The 23,922-nt window shown below is 35.2% G+C and overlaps 1 protein-coding gene across 8 annotated transcripts in view; it reads left to right on the top strand.

Annotated features, from left to right (window-relative positions):
- CASK (peripheral plasma membrane protein CASK) overlaps positions 1-23,922 on the top strand; it is a 228,006-nt gene that overhangs the window by 189,574 nt on the left and 14,510 nt on the right. For 6 of the 8 annotated variants that reach the window (XM_076119685.1, XM_076119683.1, XM_076119688.1 and 3 more), the window contains 4 exons: positions 20,841-21,032; positions 22,856-23,020; positions 23,385-23,453; positions 23,795-23,824. In XM_076119685.1, the coding sequence (XP_075975800.1) occupies positions 20,841-21,032; positions 22,856-23,020; positions 23,385-23,453; positions 23,795-23,824 (456 nt within the window). The remainder of the gene's footprint in view (positions 1-20,840; positions 21,033-22,855; positions 23,021-23,384; positions 23,454-23,794; positions 23,825-23,922) is intronic. The other 2 variants (XM_076119690.1, XM_076119684.1) reach the window with 1 other exon arrangement.

Raw genomic sequence — 23,922 nt, 5'->3', positions numbered from 1 at the left:
CGAGTCTCATCACTTTTTATTCTCGTCTGAAGATAATAGGGTCTTGTACATATAACTTGGGACTATTACTCTCAGAAGATATCATTAGGCCAATATTCCGACCGCATATTTTATCTAGACCGAAAAAGTACTATTGTTCCCTAGAGCCAAAATGTTATACAATGGTGTAGTTTTTTCACTAGTTATTAGTACCCAAGGACTTTAGAATCTTTGTAATTTTTATGTTACGTGCCAACATACGTGTGTGAGGTGACGTGACGTCACTTGAAAAATACGGGTTTTAAATTGCACATCGTTTCAGGGGCTTCTACAAGTTTTTACGATACGATGACTCTATTAAGTCGGACATTTCTAAAGCTGAGTCAGAAAGTTAGGGTTGGCCCATTGAACTGTCATTGGGTCCTTCCTATGAACGATAATGGGAATACGCAACAACGCATTTCATTCGAAGTAGATCGCAAGACGAAAATTAAAATATCTCATAAAATTAAAAGTGTGAATACTGTTATGGTAATAAAAAATATTCATAAAAAAAATACATGATTAGCCCGAAACAGCTTTATATTTCCTGATGGGTATACAAATGTCATTGGTATACACATGATCTAAAATAGCCCCTAATTAAAATCCAATAAATGATTGCGAATCTGCCAACAGGAGCTCTGTTGTACTAAATCGCCTGAGGCAAATTACACGTGCAGATAGCACATCTGTGCAGTTTTGTGTCACAATACTATCAATTTTACAGTTTAATTTCATTCACTGTGCGTACAATGGGACTGAATGTTACGTATGACCGTGGAAATACGAACGCTATATCGCAAATTCAACAATTGTTTGGTGTTGTTTTGTATGCGTCTGTTTTAGTAATCTTATAATTCAACCGCGTATCCCAATGGATGGTGATTAAGATACTTATATTAATGTGATACGAGGTATTGAATATATCCTTCCATCTAATCAAATGGTTTTAGAATATATAACGAAATCGGTCACTAGCTTTGTGGTCGTATTATTTCAATCATAGGACCGTAATTGTGTCCAATTTTCTAACAACATTCATCAATGTTAGGGATACTTAGTTACATCACTATTCAGCTTCAAAGTACCACTCATTAGTGCGTACACGTCCCACTGTGTCGTATTCGAATTTCCCAAACTTGATTTAAGGCGAAACTAAGAAGTTGTGAACTCGCGTTGTAAACAGTCGTTAAATGACTTACACACACACGCGCAGACTTGTAAACTAATTAACAGGGTGTATAGCACATTATTAGGATAGAAGTTCCACATGTAAATATATCGTCATTAGTTTTGTCTCGCCTAGCTGAAGTGACAGCGTCGTAGTTCTAATTAAGTAACTAAGGCTAAATTTTAATCACCCATTTGTGGTAAATCAAAGACCGCGAGTATTTTTATGAAGATACTGACGCTCACGCTTGTGAATTTGTTTGGAGAGAAAACATTTATCGATCCTTCCAAAGTTCAACTGAATGAATTTGTTCAAAATACTAGTCGTAGCAGTTAAATAGATGCTTGAACATGTTTAAGTGCATCCGACTTATTGTTTTAAATTGAACGTCACGCTCTCAGTTCTGAACGTAAATTAGTGTAAGTTCCAAAAACTAAATCGAAAATGCTGCTTTCTTCGACAATCGTAACTCACATACTTTTAGTTGTAAAGAATCTTAATCTATGCCAGCAGTTGAGTTAAGAACACCAATAAATCTTTTATTCCTTGGAAAGTATATTTCCATATTATACGAATTCGTCTTGACTAACTGACGTACAAAAAAGAGTATACCGCGACTAGTAACTTTTTTCTGTGACGACTGTTTCATATTCTACAATTCTACATGTTTTATTTATTGTATACAAGCAGCCTCACAAATATTCGTGTTTTTCTTTAAATACAGTGACGTTTCGTTCAACCATTAAAAGGAAATCATTCCAAAAGGCAATAAACAAAATTTCGCTCGGTCATGTTTACACAATTCGCCACATTTCATATCCGGAGTGGTGCATATTAAACGTTTATTGCATTTCTCTGACTGGATGGAAATATACTACTTACGTTTGTTTTCGATCACCAATAGGGAACCCAAATCAGCAGGCCGAGAACTAGCTAGTCAGTTTCTAGATTGATTTGATAATTCAAAATACAGAAATATCCAATTATGAAATGCAATTTATTGAGCACACACGGTTTTTAGTTCTTGCGAAAGTATTCATGCAAACTAATTGGAAAGCACAAAAGTGTGAGGTGCAATAACCCATTTTCAGAAAAAGGGAACGTATGGTAATGCTTATTCAGTTTCCCGGAGGATAGATGATAAAAAATGCAATTATTCCACAAAAGTTACAGGTTGCTGGCCTATAGCCAGCGAAAATTTTCTCCCAGAATGTGAAAATAAGTGGCGTTCACATTATGTGTCCCATAAATTGCTACATGGGCATAAAATGAAACGTATTTATCTAGTGTTTCTCGCCAACGCAACGCTCCATATATCACGACAAGGACTATCCACAAACCGTGGGACTTTCTTCACTATCCCAAGTTGCCAAGACAATATAATCGCAGTTTCTGCTTAAAATATATTAGAATAAAGATAGTGAACATTTTGTTTGCAGACGGTGAACTAGTTTAGTGTTTAAATTATTAACGCTTCATTACCAAGGCAATTAAGGTCTAGCTAGACTACTACGAAAAAATATAGTGAGTAGTCGTATCGCTACTAAAGAAGTGAGATATTTTAAACAGCGGGCAGATTTTGCAGCTAGTTTTGACCTCATTTGGATTAACAGTTTTAATCAGCGCCTATTAATGGAGAACAAAGAATTTCAACAGACCGACACACAATTCTTTGTAACAGTTCAAAGCTTATAATAGTAATAATAGGCCACTAAAGTTTGAATGTAGCTAATAAAAACGACTGTACAGATTTATTTCAGACATAACCATTTGTATGTCTATTCGAAACTAACAAGTCCAATTTGGCAGAAGCGTAATAACTATTCGGTTATTATAAAGCTGTTATTGCAAACTACGGTATTAAAGCAAACTGTACACATTAATAAAAGCGGACGACCAATAGCATATTCAACTCGATTTTGATGTTAATACTTAGTTTCGTTCACAAATGGAACAGGAGAGAACTAGTTAGATGTTCAAGATATACGATGAACGTTTTAGAAATAAATTGCGCATGAAGCCAGGCAACAGAGACGTATACCAGGTCAGTTGTATTTGCTTACCTCGTGCATAGTGCACCAGCAACCCATTAATAGTAAACAATCACCCGGCTCCCATCTACCGTAATAGTTCAATTGAATCGGTTTGTAAGCTCCGACAGCAATGCTCTTGTCTGATACGTCTAATGTGTCACTGTTGCTAAGCCGTGTTGTTACTAATAAAATTTGCATAAGGCTCTCTCCACAAACGACGTTGCTTGAAATGGCGTACCCAAGCTCGCTGTTGCAAGTTTTATCAGCCTTAACCTCAAGAGGCAACGTTTTTTGGCTGTCTCTAGGGCATCCCTTTATTCCACGTTATAAATTTTTGGTTGAAATTTTTGCGCCACTCTTGATAACGGCTATTATATTTTAGTGCCCCATAAAACTATGTGTAAGCTTATCGCTGGTGTCCTTACAGGTGCTTAAACTAGAACGTGATTTCGTGTTATCATTAATGGTCGTGCCCTGAACGTGTTTACCTTGCCATTCTGGTTACTAGACCAAGTTCATAACGACGCCTTGTATAAAATATGGCCTGTACACCGTCTGCATTATTATATCCATTTTCATCTCACACAACTGGGTTTTATAAAAAATCTTATCTGCTTTAATATGTACTTTATAATAAATGCGACCTCCTCGCTGAAAGTTTACAAACTCTTTCAAAGTTAGGAGTTTCATCTATTCATTTAAAATTCCACACAGTTGAATGGCACTAAATCTTCTCTGTTGTCCCTCTGCGCTGTAAGACACCTAACTGAATTTACCCAAATTTGGGGAAACAAAAAAAACAAACCTGAATATTTAATACGTCCAAACCCTTGCTCTGACCTCTTCGAAATTGAATTATGTCTCCTTCTAAATTGCAAATTGACTCATTTATTTTTTCTACTTCGTTACGAATTTCATCAGTTCGATTGTTTGTTTCCAAATTAAGAGGAATCCTTTAACTTTATTCCTGAATATTTTTTCAATGTTATTATCCGTTTTGTGTATCTACCTATTTTGCCAATGACAATATCTGGGTATCATGTCGTGTTTCGAACATATTTTTCGTGAGCTTGTTCTATCAGCTTGCAAATCTTTTAGGAAATAGATTTTGGATCCTTATCGCAATCCACTGTCAGATAGTATAGGAAGGTTTCATGCATCTCGATATTGGCCGAACTCCAAATAAAACGGTGGCGGTTCTGCGCTGTGTATTTATGTCTATAACGCGTATGTGAATGGCATCTCGTGCCAATACATTTGTCGTCGTGATATTCTCTGTTTGGAGTGCGACTTACTTTTCACTGGTAAGTTATTACGCAAGATTAAACGGCTAGGAATATTTCGATTTATTGAAATCGTTATTTTTTTTGTAAGTACGCATTGCCAACTTTTTTTCGATTAATCTATTTACTTTGTTATATACAACGCGCTGGCAACGCAACAATGTAAAATAACTTTTCAGATCCTGCATGTAATCCTGTGTAACAGCGCTAACTATGCTATTATTTTAACATCCTCTGTTTGATAAAAGCGTTGTTGTAATATTTTTCCATGTAATAAAAGTCATAGTGGTGAACAACGTGCGTCAATGCAATTCAAAAAGCAATTTGGTCCATAGTTCTCTTCAGACAGGCAACACTACGGGAGGCAATTTCAAAAGATTAATGACAATGAAATGGCTAGTGACATCAAAACCACTGTTTCAGTTCAAAACTTGGGTAATTAATTCGCTTCTCATTTCACCACTTCGTTTTATGATTTTAGACTTGAATTTAATGAGCTAGCTTATCTAGTGCAGTTAGGTTACTTTTTGCTAAAGGAAGTTGGAGGATCATAATATAGATTTATCGTTGGAACACGTTTGTCTTAATAGTTCATTTAGTAAATGGATCTTGGTTAACTTACTCGCATATTTTTCTGTTCATTGTTCTAAATTAATTAATAAGTCTTCGTACACCCTACTTATATCAATTACCATTGATGACGTTATATTAGGTTTACTTTTCCATCCGCATTTAATTGGCACTAGGTCGTCTGATGTATGTATATGCATATGTAGGCATACGTTTATTCACCATTTTTACGGGGTATTGTTAAATCCTCAGCGCTGCTCTACCCCGATAGGAATTCTTGGATGTTCTTTTACATAACCCTTTATTACGAAAATATTACGAAGAAGAATTTACGCTGTGTACACAATATTACATGTATCGAGGTTGTTATCTAGAAAGAAACCTGACTCATGTTTACTATTCTTCCATCACATTGTTTGTCTAGTAGCTGATACTGCTAATGTATTTTGTTCATGTTCTGTATCAGTATTTTACACAAAATATAGCGTTACAGCGAAATTCATGTTTTACTCTTTTGTTGTACCGAATTGATGAAACCCGTTTCCCTGGTAAAATTTGGAATCTTTGTTTTCAGATCTCGTATGAAAGTTTATATTCATTGAAGCTCTGGGAACTGAAATTGTGTTTGCTTTTATGATGAATTCTCTTGAATTGTATATTCTAATACTACCACAGTGTATTTTAATTATCCGTTTGCATTAGTGTCATCTCTATACGACCTAAATCTCAGTTCAAATGTTTGTCCGGATTTCACTTAGCAAGCGAAGTTTGTCCACACACTATGCTCTGTTCTTCAACAGTTTCACATTTTAAGTGCCCCACATACGGGCCACGAACAAACTCGCTAGTCTAAGCTTTCGGAATAGTGCTGCTAAGTGTCCAGATTTACGCGGTACCTACACAGACACATAATATGAAATTTATACTTTCACTCACGTAAATGTAAATCAAATGGCTGATATACTTAATGTCGAATAAAAAGTATAATAAAGGGTTATTTTTATCATGACAGATAAAATAATAAACCAGGGGAACGAGTTTATAGCCGTATTTAGGGGCGATAAACCGTCATAAATTTGGGGAACACGAAAAAATCCCATGTCATAAATTCCGACAAAAAACACCTACGAGCTCACATCAAATGCAAATCGGTCATGGCGTTGAATGACGTTTGATGATAATTTCCCGTATTAAGGGGTGAAATCCTTTTTTGTCGTGTCGTACCCTTTACGGGACGAAGGATATGGTGTAATACGATCATTTCACATTCAATTCGTTTTATCTCTTTTTCGGAAAATTTGCATTTGTGGTCAAGTTATGTCTACACGAATACATCAAGTAAACTTCATATATGATACGCGAGCGCTAGTGCCTCTTTTCAGCAGGCCTAAGTTTATATTGTTTTTGAATATACCTAGTGTTATAACCTTAAAGTGTTTAAGGCTAATTAGAAATTCAAAAACATCTTAAGCTATTTTTGCTAGCATCACTATTTCTCAGACGAGCGCACTAAGCTAAGAAGTGTTTCTATTGTGCTGAAACCTTTGCATAGCGAAGGAGAGTGGAACAAATGCGTCTATATCGTACTCGCTATGAGCTACAGACATATCAAATGTTGTGTCAGAAATATAAAGACAAGCTTATACAGACACTAATATAGAGAAAATCCTTGTAATTTCTTGAGTACGGAATTTTTGTGAGCAGTAGTGATTAGTCTGAGTGGTTTGCTGGTCATCATTGCTTTAGTAGGCTTGTTTACGTCTGTTGCTTAATAGATATGATGATCGCTGTGTTAATATTGTGCCGGGTGTTCATGATACCTAGTTTTTGTGTCTGGGTCTGTCTTTTGGATCTGTTTGCACCTTTTATTATTTTTTTCACGGTTATGTATTTCTAAGAATGTCTTCGTATAAAACTAACTATCTGTTTGAGAAGTCTGTAACATACCATATATCACCTAAAAAACCTTTACTTTATGCGCTCCAAAACAAAATAAGATATATCTGTAAGTAGGATAAGAAGTTTATATAATTAATCTAGACGTCTCTCAGTCTCAACTGTTGCTCTTATGCTAATTGCTGAAATGTGATTCCGAGGCGAGTGACGAGAGCTGTTTATAGCGACGTTATTTCCATACTTACAAAGTTGGGAAGTGGATCAAAACTAAATTTAGTTAGTAAAAGGAAATAGGAAATGCAATGTGTTTAAACCAACGTTTACAAGTCTTTAAATTCTGAAAGAAAGAAATTCTGGCTTCTAGGTCCAACTGCTCAATTTTGTAGAGCTTAATAAATTTATTCAATTCCTTTAAAGTCTCAGGACAATCAGACTGGTAAATTCTGATCAGATTTCTACGTTTTTGATCAATCCAGATTAATAATCCCGAGGACCTTTCTTACAACAAATTGCTTCAATGGCATTACTTTCATCTGAATTTTGCCTAAATTTAAGCACAGTCTGCCACTTATCCTTTTATTCCTAAATATCCGCACTATAAGTCTTTTAATATTTCAGATAATCTACTAAAAATATTTTCCCTCTTTCATAGTTTTACAATCGAGTGAAAGGGACAAAACATTTTATAAACCTTTATAAACTTTCCCCCGTTGCTATGAATGTGCCGATAAAAAAAGAATGTCATATTACGTACAATGTCTAAGTATACTCACCTACTTTGCTTACCCTTATAAAGGTCAAAGAGATACGATACGTTCAACTTCCAAATGTTTACATGAAAACATGTTTTGGTTACTTAAGGCACTTTGGTTATTTACTTAACGAATGCGGGTATTTTACTACCCTGCCGAGTTAAGGCCCGGTATCCTTTGTGCCCCTCTCTCTCTATTTGTATAGACGATGTTTTGTCCGATATAATAGATGAAATATCATATTTTTAGCTTATTAAATGTATCATCAAAATATTTGCGTCGAAGTTATTTTGATTATTACTATACTACTACCTTATACTTCCTTGACTAAAGTAATAGCTACTGAATGTTGTGTTCAAGTTACTGTGATAGGGTTTACATTTTAATCTTTCTTGCAAATTCCTATTTGAATTGAGGAGGTAAATTCTTCGCCAAAATTCATTGCCGTAATGGTACATAAATCAAATCATAATAGCAATATTTTATAAACTTTGTGGTTATCCTCTTTATAACTGCAAATCCTGCTATCAAACTGATATTGATTAATGGCTTAAAAACTTCCTTACTTACCAAAAGGTCTGCGCTCAAACTTTTAAAAATATATTCATTTTAAATGAGATATCTACCATCGGATACAATACACGTTTCGAAATAAAAAGAAATAAATTTTCAGATGCAAGTGTCCTAGCAAAGAACTCATACATTCGAAACGAAATTCGCGCAAAAAGAAATCGAGTGTCTGAAAACCAATGAAACTATATCGAAAGTTCTGACGGCGTCGTTTATATAAAGTTCTGAATTTGCATGAGTTATGTTCTCAGTTTTGATCTTACTCACACCGAAACTTTTACGTGGTCCTCTCATAATTTATTTACTTGTGGAATTGACTTTGCGATCGACATCTCACACACCCGCATTAAGATACATAAACACGTCAAAACTTTTATCATTCGGCCGACTGAGGTATGAAATGTTCGTGTTTGTCAATCCAGCGTATGTACGCTGTCTGCCGACTTTTTATTTGCCTTATAAAATTCCAATGTAAGGGGAGCAAATAAAGCTATAGAAACAAACTAGCTCTATTTGGATCACAGTAATAAAGTACTTGTTCAAAGCGACCGCCTCGCCCCTATCATTACTCACGCTCTATAAAACACTTGCTAGGTCTTTAAAAACTAAATGCTCACGTTGTCACGGTAATGAACTACGAAAATCCTTTGAGGAAATTCCACTTACACTTAGTGCACTTAAAAACTTGAGAACTCAAGCTTGGTCATTGACTCAGTTTGGACGAAGAAAGTTGCGCGACTATTTCTACTAGCGTTTTGACAAGAAAAATACATTTACTGCGGAATGTTTGCATTTTACCATTTGTTTGCTCTCTGAGCACCGACTGTGACATTTGTGTGTTGATATTGTACAAGTTTTCTTAAAGAAACCTTCCAAGGGAATGTAACTTTTCACTCAAGTAATAGAATTGTAACATTAAGGGTTGTGTTGGCTTTACGAAAATGGTAATGACCAAACTTAGTTCTTTGTTCACTAGGTAGAAATTATAAATGTTTAAAACATCTGGATATTTTTTAATAAATAAATATGTCTCATTTTCACAGAATTCCGTTATCTTTAGCCATCTGCGTTTTATGTTTTGATCATCGGCTTCCATTTCTTTCCCTCAGAAAGTTTACTCAATGCATTAGCTCTATCTCATCAAACTTACATCATTCGGGTAAACACCAATAACGTGTGGCTATCTGCAAGGAAATCTTGTCTTATTTATATTACGGTATTACTACCTTCCGGGGTCTTAAGGGGAAGTAATTTGGGGTTTTAACCAACAACTAACATAGTCATAACACCTTTATTACATAAGTTGTTTTATAAATAGAGTCTAGGGGCGTGTTCACGTGCAAAATTATCTTTCTCAGTTAATCACCATACCGTGACAGTGGTTATTACACAAATTAGTGAGATAGCGCCAAGTAATGAGGCTGTAGGAATAAACAAGGTAGAAAATGGGAAGAGTACGGCCATTGCGTGACACAGGTAGTAAAGTCGTGCGTGTGTGTCTAATGGAGATATTTGTTGGTTTGTTTGCAACTCCCTACGGCGATTAAGATATTAAGATGATTTAATTAAGTTTCTGCAGAAGTATGTAAACAAAAATAAGAAACAAGCGCTCACATTTCAACGAAATTCCCGTAAACCTACATCATTATTTCAATTCGCAGACATTGCTTTATTTCATTTTAAAAGCATTGTGAGGAATTATTCTACTTTCGAGTTTAACTCGCTAACGAGTTCAGAAAGTTCGTTACGCGTTTTTGTTAAAATTAACTATATCTGTTGTTGCTGCCTAACAACGAAATCCGAACTTCAGACTTTTAATTGTTTTATTTTACGCATTCTTCTTCAAAAGAGATTTTATTTCTTTGCCAACATATTTTTACGTTTTTATTATTGTGAATTTTAAAAATACACGTATAAAGTTAAAAGTGGTCATTATTTTTTATATTATGTTAAAAGTCAGTCAGGGGTCGGTGTCGAATTAAAATTCTTCGTGCGTATTTCATCTCATCACGAATTCCAATCAGATGTTCCAATCAATTATTATTGAACTTTGGAAAGAGCCTCTAGGCACTAGACAAAGAGACGTGTTTTAAATTGATAATAATTTATCGGCGCACCATTCAAGAATATGTTAATCTTGCCTTCCTGTATTGCTTTCAATGTTGTGCGAAAACATTAGACTGTAACCGCTAACCCCACTTAACTGTTGTAACGATCGCTGAAATAAATGCGACGTACCCTTGTTACGTGGAGCTTTTATCCAAATATGTCCCCAGGAAGAGTTTAAGAGGCTTCTCGTTACATATTTTTATGTTTATTCTTTACTTTCACCAAGGTTTTGCGTATTTACAGTAATTAAGAGGGTAATTTATATTTTTTATGTTCAAGCTACTAATTATTCATTTTAATTCCCGTACTTTATAAACACTTTAGTATATTTGATTAGAATTAATTGTGGCGCCTTTGTGAAAACTAATAAAACAATGTTATTTTCTTTCGTCCGTTGAAAGGCATAAAAAATATGGAGTTTTAACGACAACGTAAAACTGCTATGCCCGATTGATGAATCGATCATCAAAATCCAGGCCGTTTCACGTACTCGTATGTAACTATTTTTGACACTATCGAGTTTATGGAGAGTGCTAGCCGTTTTTCCGTTCATGCGAACCGATCGCGATACAAGCTTTACTTTTTACCCATACTAGTTGAACTATTGTTAAAAGGGGCACGAGTTCTGTATAAAACGACAATTGATTGTACATTCATTGTAGTTTTGTAGTATTTTTTGTCATTGTCATGTTTCGAAAAATTGTGTGTTCCTCAAAAAGACCTTACACATGTGTGCTCTCTGTTTCCAACTTTCAGGAACAATGTTTTCGACTGTTATTTATGTTTTTGTATCAAACAACGTGAAAGCGTCATCCGGCCTTTGTCGCAGCTCACAAACACATTAATAAATCTCCAGAATTGGTTCGGTGGCTCCGTCTGCTATCCTCCGAAGCCTAATAATGTTAGATAGCGTGTTTTTTCGGCAGATGTCGATTGAGGTCTGGATAGAGCTGTTGAACGTGATAAAATCGATAAATGCTACATTTGAAGTAAAAGGAACTAGTTTCCTTTCGATACGATAGACAAAATAAAGCTTCCGAACGTAATAAGGTACTTGTAAAATCGTAAGAAATTTAACACCCTCTTGAGAAAATATTAGTAGGGTCATATTTTTACGGTTCACACCCTTAAAATGATTTATTGATTGTATAAAAGTAATAAGCTCGTTTTTCGTTTTTCAGTCATGGTTCTTGTGCCTAGAATTTTAATTTTATTTCGGTCATCAATTTTAGCGTAATTTTTAATTTCTTCAGTATTCGCTCTTTCGCGAAACAATGGTGTATCCCATTGTTCTTATTTATGATAAAAAATGTTACAAATGTAGCTTTTTCTCGCTCTTGCCGTGGAACATAATGGGCTTATACCGAGTGGATTTATGGCATCACTCCTGCTCTGCTCACGCATTATACTAAAGCGATGTAGTTGAACCCGCCTTCGCACTTTTCCAAATATACGGAAGTAACATATTACAGAATATTTGTGTTATATCTTATGGCTATTTCACTGTGTATATGACTTTCCAGACCCTTATCTTCTTGTAATGACTTCTTTCTTTTCCAAACACGAGTTTTCACTCTACTCTCTAAAGATAAGCGAAAGTTATGTGTGGAATAGAACACAGTATCGTAGCTTTAACATTAATTTCAACTAATATTGCTACGTTTTTGCGCGATTAAAAACTAATGGTTTAGATAGATTTTTATTACCTGACGTTTTGTAATCTTCTATGTTCAGTCGCGCTTGTGACCCGCATTATAATTTTACTTAAATCAGTCGCGACAGTTTAATATCGTTAATTAATTTCAACTGTCGTGTTTGCCAAATATTATGAACAAAATTAGTCCAAATCTTACAAAGAGAAAATTTAGTGCGGTACAATCGCTAACTTAATGGCGCCCTGCATTGATATACGACTAAGTATTCTTTATTGCCAAATTTCGCGACATCTGTTGTTTATTGTGCACCTTTTGATAACAATAAATTGAGTGGAAACCTATTAACCGGTCCCCGAAATATATTCAAATTGCTTTCCGCTTTTTAAAAGCATGAAACGTTATACAAATACGCTAGAAGGGGGAAATGGAGAGTGTTTGTAGAGATGACATGTAAATTGAATGCATTAATTCGTGTATTAAAATGTTTCCTGTATGATAGAATTGCTATACGTTTTACTTCAACATTAAAGAACGCAATCCCAATAAAGTTTCGGGTTTTATTCATTCCGATAGGATTTCTTAGTACCATTTCAATACCCTATTGTCCTGTTCGGGAATATTGAATAGGCTGATGACACACAATTGCTTTTATAACGTCATTACCGTAAATTTCCAATGTTTAGGCCGATACATCGCCAGAATTGACCAACTAAGCTGTCTAACTCAAATTTATAGGCACATTGTTTACATGGCGAATGAACCTGGCTTAGCAATGTTTATAGACATTCGGTTTATCCCTTTTGTTTTTATTCCCATGCTCAAAACAACTTCATTTGTTATTCGAGCGTGATCGACTTCGACCTTGCATTAAATAGATATGTATTGCAGCATTTTGTATTTCTTTGTGTCTGTATCTGTTTCAAAGATCTCGACATACTTATATTGTTATTTCAAAAATTGCTACTATCTTTTAAATGTTATTTTTAATATTATGTTATTTTTAATAAAATATAATTTTTTACTGCTCTTATTACAATTGTTATCTAAAAAATAACCATTAAAAGTTTGAGAAACGACAATATTGTACGCGAGCGCTTATTTTTCGTTCTTTCGGTCGCAAAACTATAAATTAAATTCACGTGTGCTCAAAAGCGTTACTGTAACCGCAGCGTACAATTTTTCATCAACAATGTCCAAACATTTACATCGCTTTTTTGGACTTTCTACGGAAGTTTATTAACATCTGACTTGTTAGCAGAGTACTTTATACCGCTCGTGAGGCGGTATTATGCTGTCACCGACTGTCATACTAGCTGACTGCATCGCGGCCGACTCAACTGTAATATCAAAAGGATTTATTGTTAAAATAACAAAGCTTGGACTTTATTTATCGTTGCATTTGTCTGAACTTTGTTTTCACTGTCATTTTTGTTACGTCTTTTATTTATCTATGCTACTTTTTTGTTTCACTACGTCTGTTTGCGAAATATTCTGTTCCAGCGAGATAGTGTGATAAATAGGCCAATAAATAATGAACTATAAGCACATGGGTTGATAACATTGTGATTATTAATAGCTGCCCGTAGAATTCCGAAGGTCCATTGTTTTTGTTCGATCCCCGTATATATTGTAAGACCCTTCTCTCAAAACAAACTTGTACACACGTGTACCTTCTAAATTATTCAATTAAACTGATGGTGGAACTGTCTTAACTCGTTTTGATAGTTACCTACCTTAAATATTAATTTGGAGGTTTATTAATGAAATATTGTTTAGATTTTGAATTGTTTTGATCTGTACAATCGAATATTCAATACATATACAAAAAGATGCTACTCATTTATACATTGTTACCCTCGTCATCATTGACAGTTATGTATTTTGATCTTCTAATAAATTATTTACTATAATTCGGCCATCTTGTATAGACTCAAGTTGCTCTCATCTAATAAAACGTCTTTAACCATGACAATGTCGACCTTCCATCGCTTAAGAATGACGCTATTCTCAGATAGATTTGAGAAGAAAACCGTCATCAAAACTAAGTGTTCACATAAAACACTGAAGTAACACTCTCAAAAGGACAAGTAGCCCTGAAACCGCAGGATTGGCCGTTTTCATGTTATTTATTACTCATGTTTTACTCCTACGCAGAGACGAAGAAATGTCATTGAGAGAAGCTTTACCCGTCACTACAGGTAAAGGTTTTAACTGTAGATAACGTTTATACCGTAATCCCTTGCGAAAGATGTGCGTGTAGTTTGTCGGATAGAAATTGAAAGCCTGCTTAAATGAGATTTGTGTCAGATTTGTACGTAGGCGCCATATGTTGGTGAAAATATCGATAATACTAAAAGCCGTATTAGCTTTATAAGTGTTCTTAAAAAAAAAAAAGGACACTGACGAATACGCAGGCTAAATATTAAATAGGAATATTGTGCTTTAAAGTAGTTTGGCGGTGACACAATAGACACCATAAACTACGTTGTAATGTTTTTGCTTCGTTCTCTCGTTTCTATATCTCTTCGTGAGTATTACTACGCACGTATTCTTTAAAGGCATGTATTGTATAGCTATTGATCTTTATATGTGTATCCCAAAACATAAGTTGTCGTGACATTTTCCTTAAACAAAGTTTTTCAAAGTTCCTTCCCTTATTGAAACAAACTAGCTGAGAAAAACGTATTAGTTTTTGAAATAGATCTTTAGCCACTCGATCACTGTTTAGAAGAAATCTAATATCCGTAGCAGTCGTTCCTGCGATCTCATTATTTAGTTTTTTTATTCCTCTCTCTTTTTAAATATTTTCTTTGTGAAGTACGATTTATAATACCGGATTGTTTACGTTATTTGATCTGTTTTACTTTAATGGAAAGGATTTCCGATGGCAATATTTTGTTTTGTCTTAACTGTTCGCTGTTCCAATATACATTTATTTGCATCGATACCGTTTGAAGTGTTTCTTTTGTTTTGTTCTCAAGTAAATACTTGAGTTGTTGCTGGAAAACTTAGTTATGCTTCAACGACTATCATTATTTTAGAATCGAAAACATTATTGGTCAATTACAAAACAGATATAACTTAAGCTAGTTTTACTATGTTTTAACTCTATTATGAAATTGGGAGTAACGCAAGTGCTTGACAATATAATTACTTATTTGTGTTGCCGCAGTAACTGCACAAATCCTGTATAATGAATTGCTATATATAAATAAAAGCCTTTATAATCCAAAATCTAATAACAAGAAGAGGTAATTACCTAATGTATGTGTCATTTTATTAACAACGTAATATTGCATCCGCGTTATTTAAATTTTCACGTTAAAATAATAATTTATTACGCAATTAAGTTCACCACAAAGTAGTAATTTATCATTCTGCGGTGCGTTTAAAATTAGCTGATGATGTTATTAATTTATTATGTGAAAACTTTGTTAGGGTTGTGTAAGTTGTATAATAAGTATTTCTATTTTGATTAAACATTTGCGGGTAAAAAACTATTACAAAGCTTTTCATTAGATTATAGTAGTAATACGTGCTCCACTATTTAAGTTCATTAACCTACTTCATTTCGCAGACGAGACAGCTTGATTTTTGCTAGCTTTGATTGACATTTGAGCCACACCTATTTCACGGAACCGTTTCTGAAACAGATCTTTGATTTACGTCACCAATAGTGCCAGAATTGTGTTACTCGTAGTCCACCTAACATACTTATGTATCAAAAAACAAAACAAAACTCAAATACCTCAGTAAACAGTAACTGTGCCAACAGGTATCTTAACCAAACAGCATATACTATTTATACTAAACAAATAACATTTACACATGCGGGTGCGAATTGTGCGAAAGGTCAAAGCTAATTTATAAAAGGTAGGCTTTTCCAGCGATTTGTTCCGTCCCCTCGGGAACTGTGTTTTTCCGGTTTGAACACAAGTTAACTATGTATCTAAAGCCTACATGTTTATTATTAGATAAGTTAGTTAACGTATTACGCGTTGGCTTTTCCTTCCGATTTAGTTTGCGAGTACATCTGAAGCAATGGAGATAGAAAATTGGTTGTAAAGTCTAGTCATTACAGATTAAATGGCGCTTGATTGGTGTATGGTAGCTGGCTGTTAATATCATTATTCTACGATATTATAATGACAATTTTGGTATAATATATGTATCTGTTGTATTATAGTAATGGGTCATTGATACAAATATTTTAATAATTATATGGTGCCCTTTGATGTTTTGTTCTAGCCACAGAGTTTTCTTGAATACGTAAACGCGATTAGTTGCTTGCCGTGCGGCTAAGGGTCAGCTTTACTTTGTGGCCTTCCTTTATAAGATCAGGATTGTCATAAGAGTTATTCTCTTAAGCTTGGATATGCGTTTCGTAAACATCTAATAATATATCTAATGCCCTCTCATACAGGACTTAAACATGATTGCCAAAATAATTAGGCACATCTTCGACACATCCCGTTATAATCACATAACGTACCTCTAAAATCAATTTTCAATCACAAGTTAAGCCCGCGTCGCAGCTAACGTTAATCAGGACGTTGCTGTGACTTGAAACGCCAACCTCTCGTGTTCTCCTCTCCACAAACCTTTCACGAAACAAGCCACTCGGAAAAATGAGAAAACGAATTTAGAGCTGTAGAATCTTGTTAAAGTTATTAGATTATTTTGTTCAACTTTTTGGTATGAGAATGTGTAGCACATGCTTTGAAGAAAAATAAATGCGTAATGCTTATTTGGTATGAGAATGTGTAGCACATGCTTTGAAGAAAAATAAATGCGTAATGCTTATTTGGTGTGTGATAATTCTGTTTTAGGTGTGACTCGTTTTTTAAAGTTGCATATTATGTCCTTTCCTGTGCTACATAATCGATATCAGTCTGCCAAATGTGTTTCTGATATTCCTAAATGTTCTGTAAAAACTAAAATAACAGTAGAGTTGCTTTTATTATATTTATAGATTCTAGTTTAATATTGGCGCTACAGACGGACTGAAAATAACTCAGACAGTAGTTCGAGGAATCCCAAGTTAGATATAGCTTATGTTGCTGCCATCTACGTTATTGATTCACCACGAGTTGACAATTTAATCTGTCTTGCCCTAATACTCGTAATACTGGGTAATACCTCGAAGTCAGGCTGGCTTCACAAACTGATAGCTAACGCCTGCAACCTAGTGATATGTGGCCGTCATGTACAAATTAACATACTCATTGAATACGCTGTCGAAGCGCATACCACGAATCCACCAACTGATTGAATTAAAGTTCGATTGTCACGTGAATACTGGCCACATTTCGCCAAACAAGAATTAAAGGTAAACCATCCGATCCGAAAAAGGAATTACAAATTGCAGTCGAATTCTGCATAAATTTGTCTGATAAAAATTAAGCTGCGGTCACCTGAAGAAAATTTACACTCCTGGTTTTTTGGTTATTGCTGCTGAACTCTGGCCAAAACTTTAGATTAGATTCGTATAACCTTCATTAATGTAAAGCCGTTGCGACGAAAGAAGTTGCGACTTAAATAAACATATTTATTTACCAAATGGTTGTGTCAAATTGCCACAACTTTATTCATTGGATATTTCTTTACCTCGATCAAGAAAGTATATTTTAAGTGGCCATCATATCGTCATTTGTATTGGAAACCCGATATTGGCTTCGGCTGGGCTCACTGAAGCATGACATTAATCTCAAGTTGTGAATAAAAATATTGGGTCATTGCTTTCAAACGAAATAGGGATACTGTATATTGCGGTCAAATTCGACGACAAATACATGTTATTTTTATTTGAGCTTAGCATCTAAGAAATGCATTTTTGAGGAGCTCGTGACTTAGTTTACAGCAGCCGCACGGATCGATCTCTGAGGTTAAGCTACGCTTGCCGAGGTTGTTCCGTGGATGGGTGACCATCTTATACATATCGAGTTCCTCCGTGTTTCGGAAGGCACGTTAAATTGTGGGTCCCGGCTGTCGTTTTCGAAGATCTTTGACAGTCGTTAACAGTAGTCAGAAGCTTGAAAGTCTGACAACCAGTCTTACCGAAGGGTATCGTGTTAATACCCAAGTAACTGGGTTGTGGAGGTCAGATAGGCAGTCGCTCCATGTAAAACACTGGTATCCAGCTGCATCCGGGGGGACTGGAAGCCGACTCCAACATAGTTTGGAACAAAAGGCTAAGCGAATATATATATCTAAGAAATGCATTGAAGTAACCTATTAATTTAGAGTATAGTAACTCTCATCTGATTTCGATTACGTGGTTGCAATCGCATGCTTTACTTGAGTGTCAGTTCATATGCACATTCGGCATTCTACAAGCAGTCAGCTACACTCAAAAGCACTAAGGATTGCAAGCGGTGCAATGTAAATAGCGAAACATAGTCTGTAATATTCAGAAATTGCAATACTGCAAATTATCAAAGCGACAAATTAATTGCACACTTCGCGCAAGTTCCAACTTAAGACAGTTGAGTAGTACCTATTCCTGCATGTTGGTATTAATTTTGGAGACAACACGGCAAATGTTCTTAATGTTCCCGTAAATGAACGCGAGAATACGCTGAATTTCTGTTTGTATTTCACTTGCTACTGAATTATTACATTTAGTTGTAACATGATTACGCACTGATATAATTTCATCAACAATACCTTTGTCCTCGTAGCGTACTGTCTGTGTCAATTCAATAGAGACCCTCAGTAATGTTTGATTTAATCGCATTATTCGTTTCCATTGCGTTTGCTTCATGGATGAATCGATGTTATGGTTATATTCAATTGTTAATACTTAGACATTGTAGGTATATTAGTACAGTTTAAAAGAATTATAATCATATGAAATCTAGACATGGCATTTCCAATTTTCTTAATTCCTTGTTTATGAATAGAATAACTTGTTTATAGGAAATCGCTGTAAACCTGCGTTATTTTATTTATTCAGACTATATTTCTCTTATAATATCTTTACTCGTTTTTCACAAGTTATTTATGGAAGCGTAAATATTTCACTAAGTAATCCTCATCACGCTAAGTGCTTTTACAATTCATACCCGTTTACAAGCATTCGTGTCGAAATATTAATCTGTATGTTAATTTACTTATCATCAGCGTACACATCGTCACTTTTACAGCCTCTAAATCTGAAAATTAAGCGAGGGAATACATTAGAGATATTCATAAGCCTCTCTCAGACAGATTTGCGGTAGTACATAGCACGTAGCGAAGGATTATCCACGTTTTATCCAAATAAACACGCTTTACGAACAGTTGGGTACAACAATAGTGTCGGGTCTGCCACTGCACAGTTTCTGCATTACCATACGAATGGGCATTGCTGTTTTTGTGATAGGAATTAGTGTAGTACCAAATAAAGGGACTTTGTTAATCTATTCCGCTATTGTAGCTTTGTTTTGTTGTGCTTATTTCAATTACATCTCAAATTCTGTGAATTCTGAAATTGTTATCTTCGGTAGAAACTTTTAATTGACTTGTACAAAACTAATGTCTTTAGCCATATCACGGAATTCTAGATCGAACATAAAATTAGTTATGATTTCTTCGTAATTTTGAATGTGGTTTTATAGAATAAATCATATTTCGTCATAATTTTCACACAGTAGGTCGAACATAAATATTATTCAAGCTTCAGATACATTTCACTAACGCGTTATGACATTTAATAGTACGCACATTCGTACGAAAACTAATTAAACTTGTTTGTGATATTGCCTTGCCTAATTTAAATGTTCTTTGGTGCTGAATTTAGTAACATGTGTACTGTATCTCTCAGATATTAACTAGCTGTGCGGTTTGTGGTCAAAGCCAAGTGCGCACCATACATCGCTGCTTTACATTCAAAGGATAATTCGCGATTAACCTTATTAGTTCTATGGAATACCTGATTGCCTTTGAACTCAAAGTGATCCGAAGGTACATGCCATACAAGAAGGTTTCCGCTTTACATAAAAATAATCATTTTCTTCTGTTTTGATGTTGTAAATATGCCGTAAACAATGTACGCGAACATATAAAACTTGATATGGGTAGGGGATAGGAAAACAAACAAATAAACATTCACTTTTTCAATATTTAAAATACAAATACTAAAAAATCATTTTTATCTACGTATTGACCTGTAAAATATAGGTTCAGTGTGCAATACGTTCGTTTTTTCCAGCATTTATTGTCAGTTAAGCAATTAATTCGGATTGGGCGCGATCCCGTAGCTTTCGCCGTTCCCGATTGAAAATCTGAAGCGAATTTGTTGCGGTCACCAGTACATTTGGTGGATTACGGAGCGAGCGCAATATCGGCATCGGTTGTTTGGGATATTCCAGCGGCCGTCGACGGCCGTATGCCAAAAGCACTCAGACGTAAAATGAAAGAGGCTTGGAGTGAATTGGTGTGTGAAAGCAGAAAACATTTTAAATTTACCTCTCTGTGTATACTAGTTGGTCAAAATTGAATTGTAGAATGTCAAATGTTGAAATTGAGGATAATTGTGTGGACGGTTTAGTTTAAACGGTATGTGTAGAGAGAATTCAGGACCTTTCGTTAGGAATACGTGGTCTGCGTTTACAAATGGACTTGGGATTTTAGTTTCCCTTAAGACTTAGATTTGCTTTGACTTGTTCGTGTCTTTTACGATATTGCATCATCGGCGTTTTAAAATATTCGAGATCTAACAAATTGGAAACATAGCAACAGCAAAAAAGAAACATCCTTTTAATCTTCTTAATTTCAATCTATTTTCTGTTTGTCCACAGGCCCTACTACAGGCGCACGATGTGGTCGCCCGCGAGGTGTACGGCGAAGAATCCTTGCGAGCGTCACCGCCGCCAGTCAACGGGCGTACCACGGCGCCGCCGGCCGAGGACGAGGATGATACCGAGCCGGAGTTCGAGAACGTGACCAGGGTGCGCCTCGTGCAGTTCCAGAAGAATACTGACGAACCAATGGTAAGGGACATTGAAAAATACAATTATATACGAGAATAGAATGACTTGCTGCCAATTCCTTAACACTTGGTGCATCCTAGTCAGATCAAGCAAAGCAAATAATTCGTGATTGTGGTAACACATAGCCTACGCTGCATGTTCTGGTAGAATTTCCTTAGTAATATCGCCCTATTCTTTTGCATTTCAAACGTAATACCAATTAAGAGACGATAATTGGCAAGCGCCTCGTGTCACTCCCAACCTTCGATTTTCTTAGAAACATAATATTATTATCAAACAATAAGCGTTTTTTTCTGTTAGTTTTCCTTCCAGCTATCGACGCACCATGAAACACATTTTCTCGTGTGTTTTTTGTCGAAGTTCGTGTGGTGCATACCAATCGCATGCTACCAGGTTTTCGTATAGTTACGAAGGCTATGCTATCTTCTATTGGCAGTTTCAAACTGAGTGTTTTTGTTTCTATAATAATTTTCAATAACAAATATCAAGTAAAACTACGTACCTACTTCAAATTAAGTAAAGAGAAAATATTTTATTAATAAATATTATTATATAATTTAAGGCCTTCAGGCTTATTCATACTAATTAATTCTTCGTTAATATATTCCAAAGCTTAATAATTATGTAATCAAAGTTATATCTAACATAGACAAAGCTTTTATAAAACAAATTGTCTTACACGTGCCTCTTATACGAAGAAATATATTATTTCTTATTTTTAATAATAAGATACTTATAAAAATTTATTTTTATATTAAAAACATCACGTCTGTTTTAAAATATCACCTTTGATTGGCAGATGTGTTTAAAATACAGCCTCGTTAAGTCATCTATAAATATGATCTCATAATGATGACAGGGATCGAGCCTTTTGCCATATTATATGGAATGTCACTAAACTCCGGGCCACTATTGGGAAATATTCTAATATACCTTACTAGCACTTTGAAGTCTCAGGTTTTAGACCTCATGATCAGCAGCCACTGCTGCTCAGACCACAGAGGCAGTCACAAGAAAAACTTAAGAATAAAATGTCAACTTTGTTGTACGAATAGGTATGCGAAACAAACGTTTCAGAAATATAAATATTGGTTCAATCGCGTTCTCTTATCCGGGTTGTTGACAATCGTATGGGCAGAACATTAGTGGCAACTGCTAACGGCAGATGCGTACCGGTTGTTTGCGGATCAACGATCAGCAGAATTCGGACGACTGTGTGCATGTTATTGTGATCGTAATCTGCGTATTGTTGTGTAGTTCGTGATGACTATGCTACTCTGTAGTAATGGTTGCAACACTACTATTTACATTAGGTTTCTGTAGCCTTATTTAGAGCATGTAATTGTAGGAGTAATTATTATATTACTTTATTATCTAAGGTCGATCCAATAAATGAGTTGTCGCATATTTTCTCTAGCGTATCATAAACTCATGATATTTTTGTGATTATTTTTCTATTTCCTTTACTTTATTATGTTTTGCTTTTCTTATTTGATTTGCAAAACCTCGATGCTGTAAAAAACAGCAGTAAACTCCGTATTAAGACGTCATTTGTCGCTAAGTGGAAGAATGACATATATTTATTCAACTCATATTACTGATATCCATTATTAATTATATTTGTACAACCTTTCTCATCTCACTATCCTTACTCTTTTAAATATCTTCACAATAATCTCTGCATCACCCCAAGGTAGACTGGCAGAAAATGCCCCTGGCATTAAGTCCGCCTTTATACAGCTTTGTATAAAAAGTTTCAATATAAATAACAAAGACCATTCAAATTGTTAATCTAACATTGACATGTAATGTAACATTTGCAGGGCATAACACTGAAACTGGCTGACGACGGGCGATGCATCGTGGCCCGCATCATGCACGGCGGCATGATCCACCGACAGGCGACGTTGCACGTCGGCGACGAGATCAAAGAGATCAACGGCACGCCCGTCGCGAACCAGTCTGTCGCGCAGCTACAGAGGATGCTGGTATGTCGTTTTATTATCTGTTTACTGTACTTTGAAATTGATGTCCTTTTTTATGGTTCCAACAGTAAGCTAAAATTAAGGTTCTGTGTATTAAATACCGAGTTAATTTCCAGAATATAGATCAAGAGCCCATTTCTACTACATTTTGTGATCAAGATTCAGACTTGATTGACGTTTTAGTATGCAATTACAGCATCAATGAAAATAGATGCGTTTCCTTCTGTGTATTGTTCGCGAAACAAGTTTAAAATGTTAAAATTCCTAACCTAATAGTTGATCTCTAAGTTAAGTTTTATTTTTGTTAATATCTTAATAATGCCTACTTTTATAATAATAATATGTTTTAAAAATAATACAATTCCAGCGCGAAGCACGTGGATCAGTGACATTTAAGATCGTGCCTTCATACCGCTCTGCGCCACCACCATGCGAGGTAACATCTATATTATACCTAACTCCCAATGCTCCCACGAAGAAAATACCCTTCAATACACCCCAAACGTTTTTGTCAGTGTGGTTTTGAAACGTAGATGTAATCGTAGCTCAGTATTAACACTAGTTTGAACTAAACACTCGATTAAAAATATACATAAATATTTTTCAATAACACAATAGTACCAGTAGTGTGTTTCTAACGCTTGTTTTACAATAAAAATTAGAAAAACAAAGTCGACAAGCGCACACAAATTGTTTCAAATGCTTGTCTCGAAGCAGAAATTGGTATCGATTTAACCAAAAAAATTGAATAAATTTTTGTATTTTTGTTCTAACTAGCTTTTCCGGATAAAGCCTTCGCCCGTGCTAGTAAGTAGCGAAACCAGACCCGTTGCTACTTTATGTTATGTTTATGTTGTATGTCTTTTGTTGTGTAAGGGCGACTGTACATGTTCGAGTTTTGATCT

Source organism: Anticarsia gemmatalis, chromosome 11 (assembly GCF_050436995.1).
Source record: "Anticarsia gemmatalis isolate Benzon Research Colony breed Stoneville strain chromosome 11, ilAntGemm2 primary, whole genome shotgun sequence".
In the NCBI taxonomy this organism is placed as follows: Eukaryota; Metazoa; Arthropoda; class Insecta; order Lepidoptera; family Erebidae; genus Anticarsia; species Anticarsia gemmatalis.
This window is presented reverse-complemented; position numbering and strand designations above follow the sequence as displayed.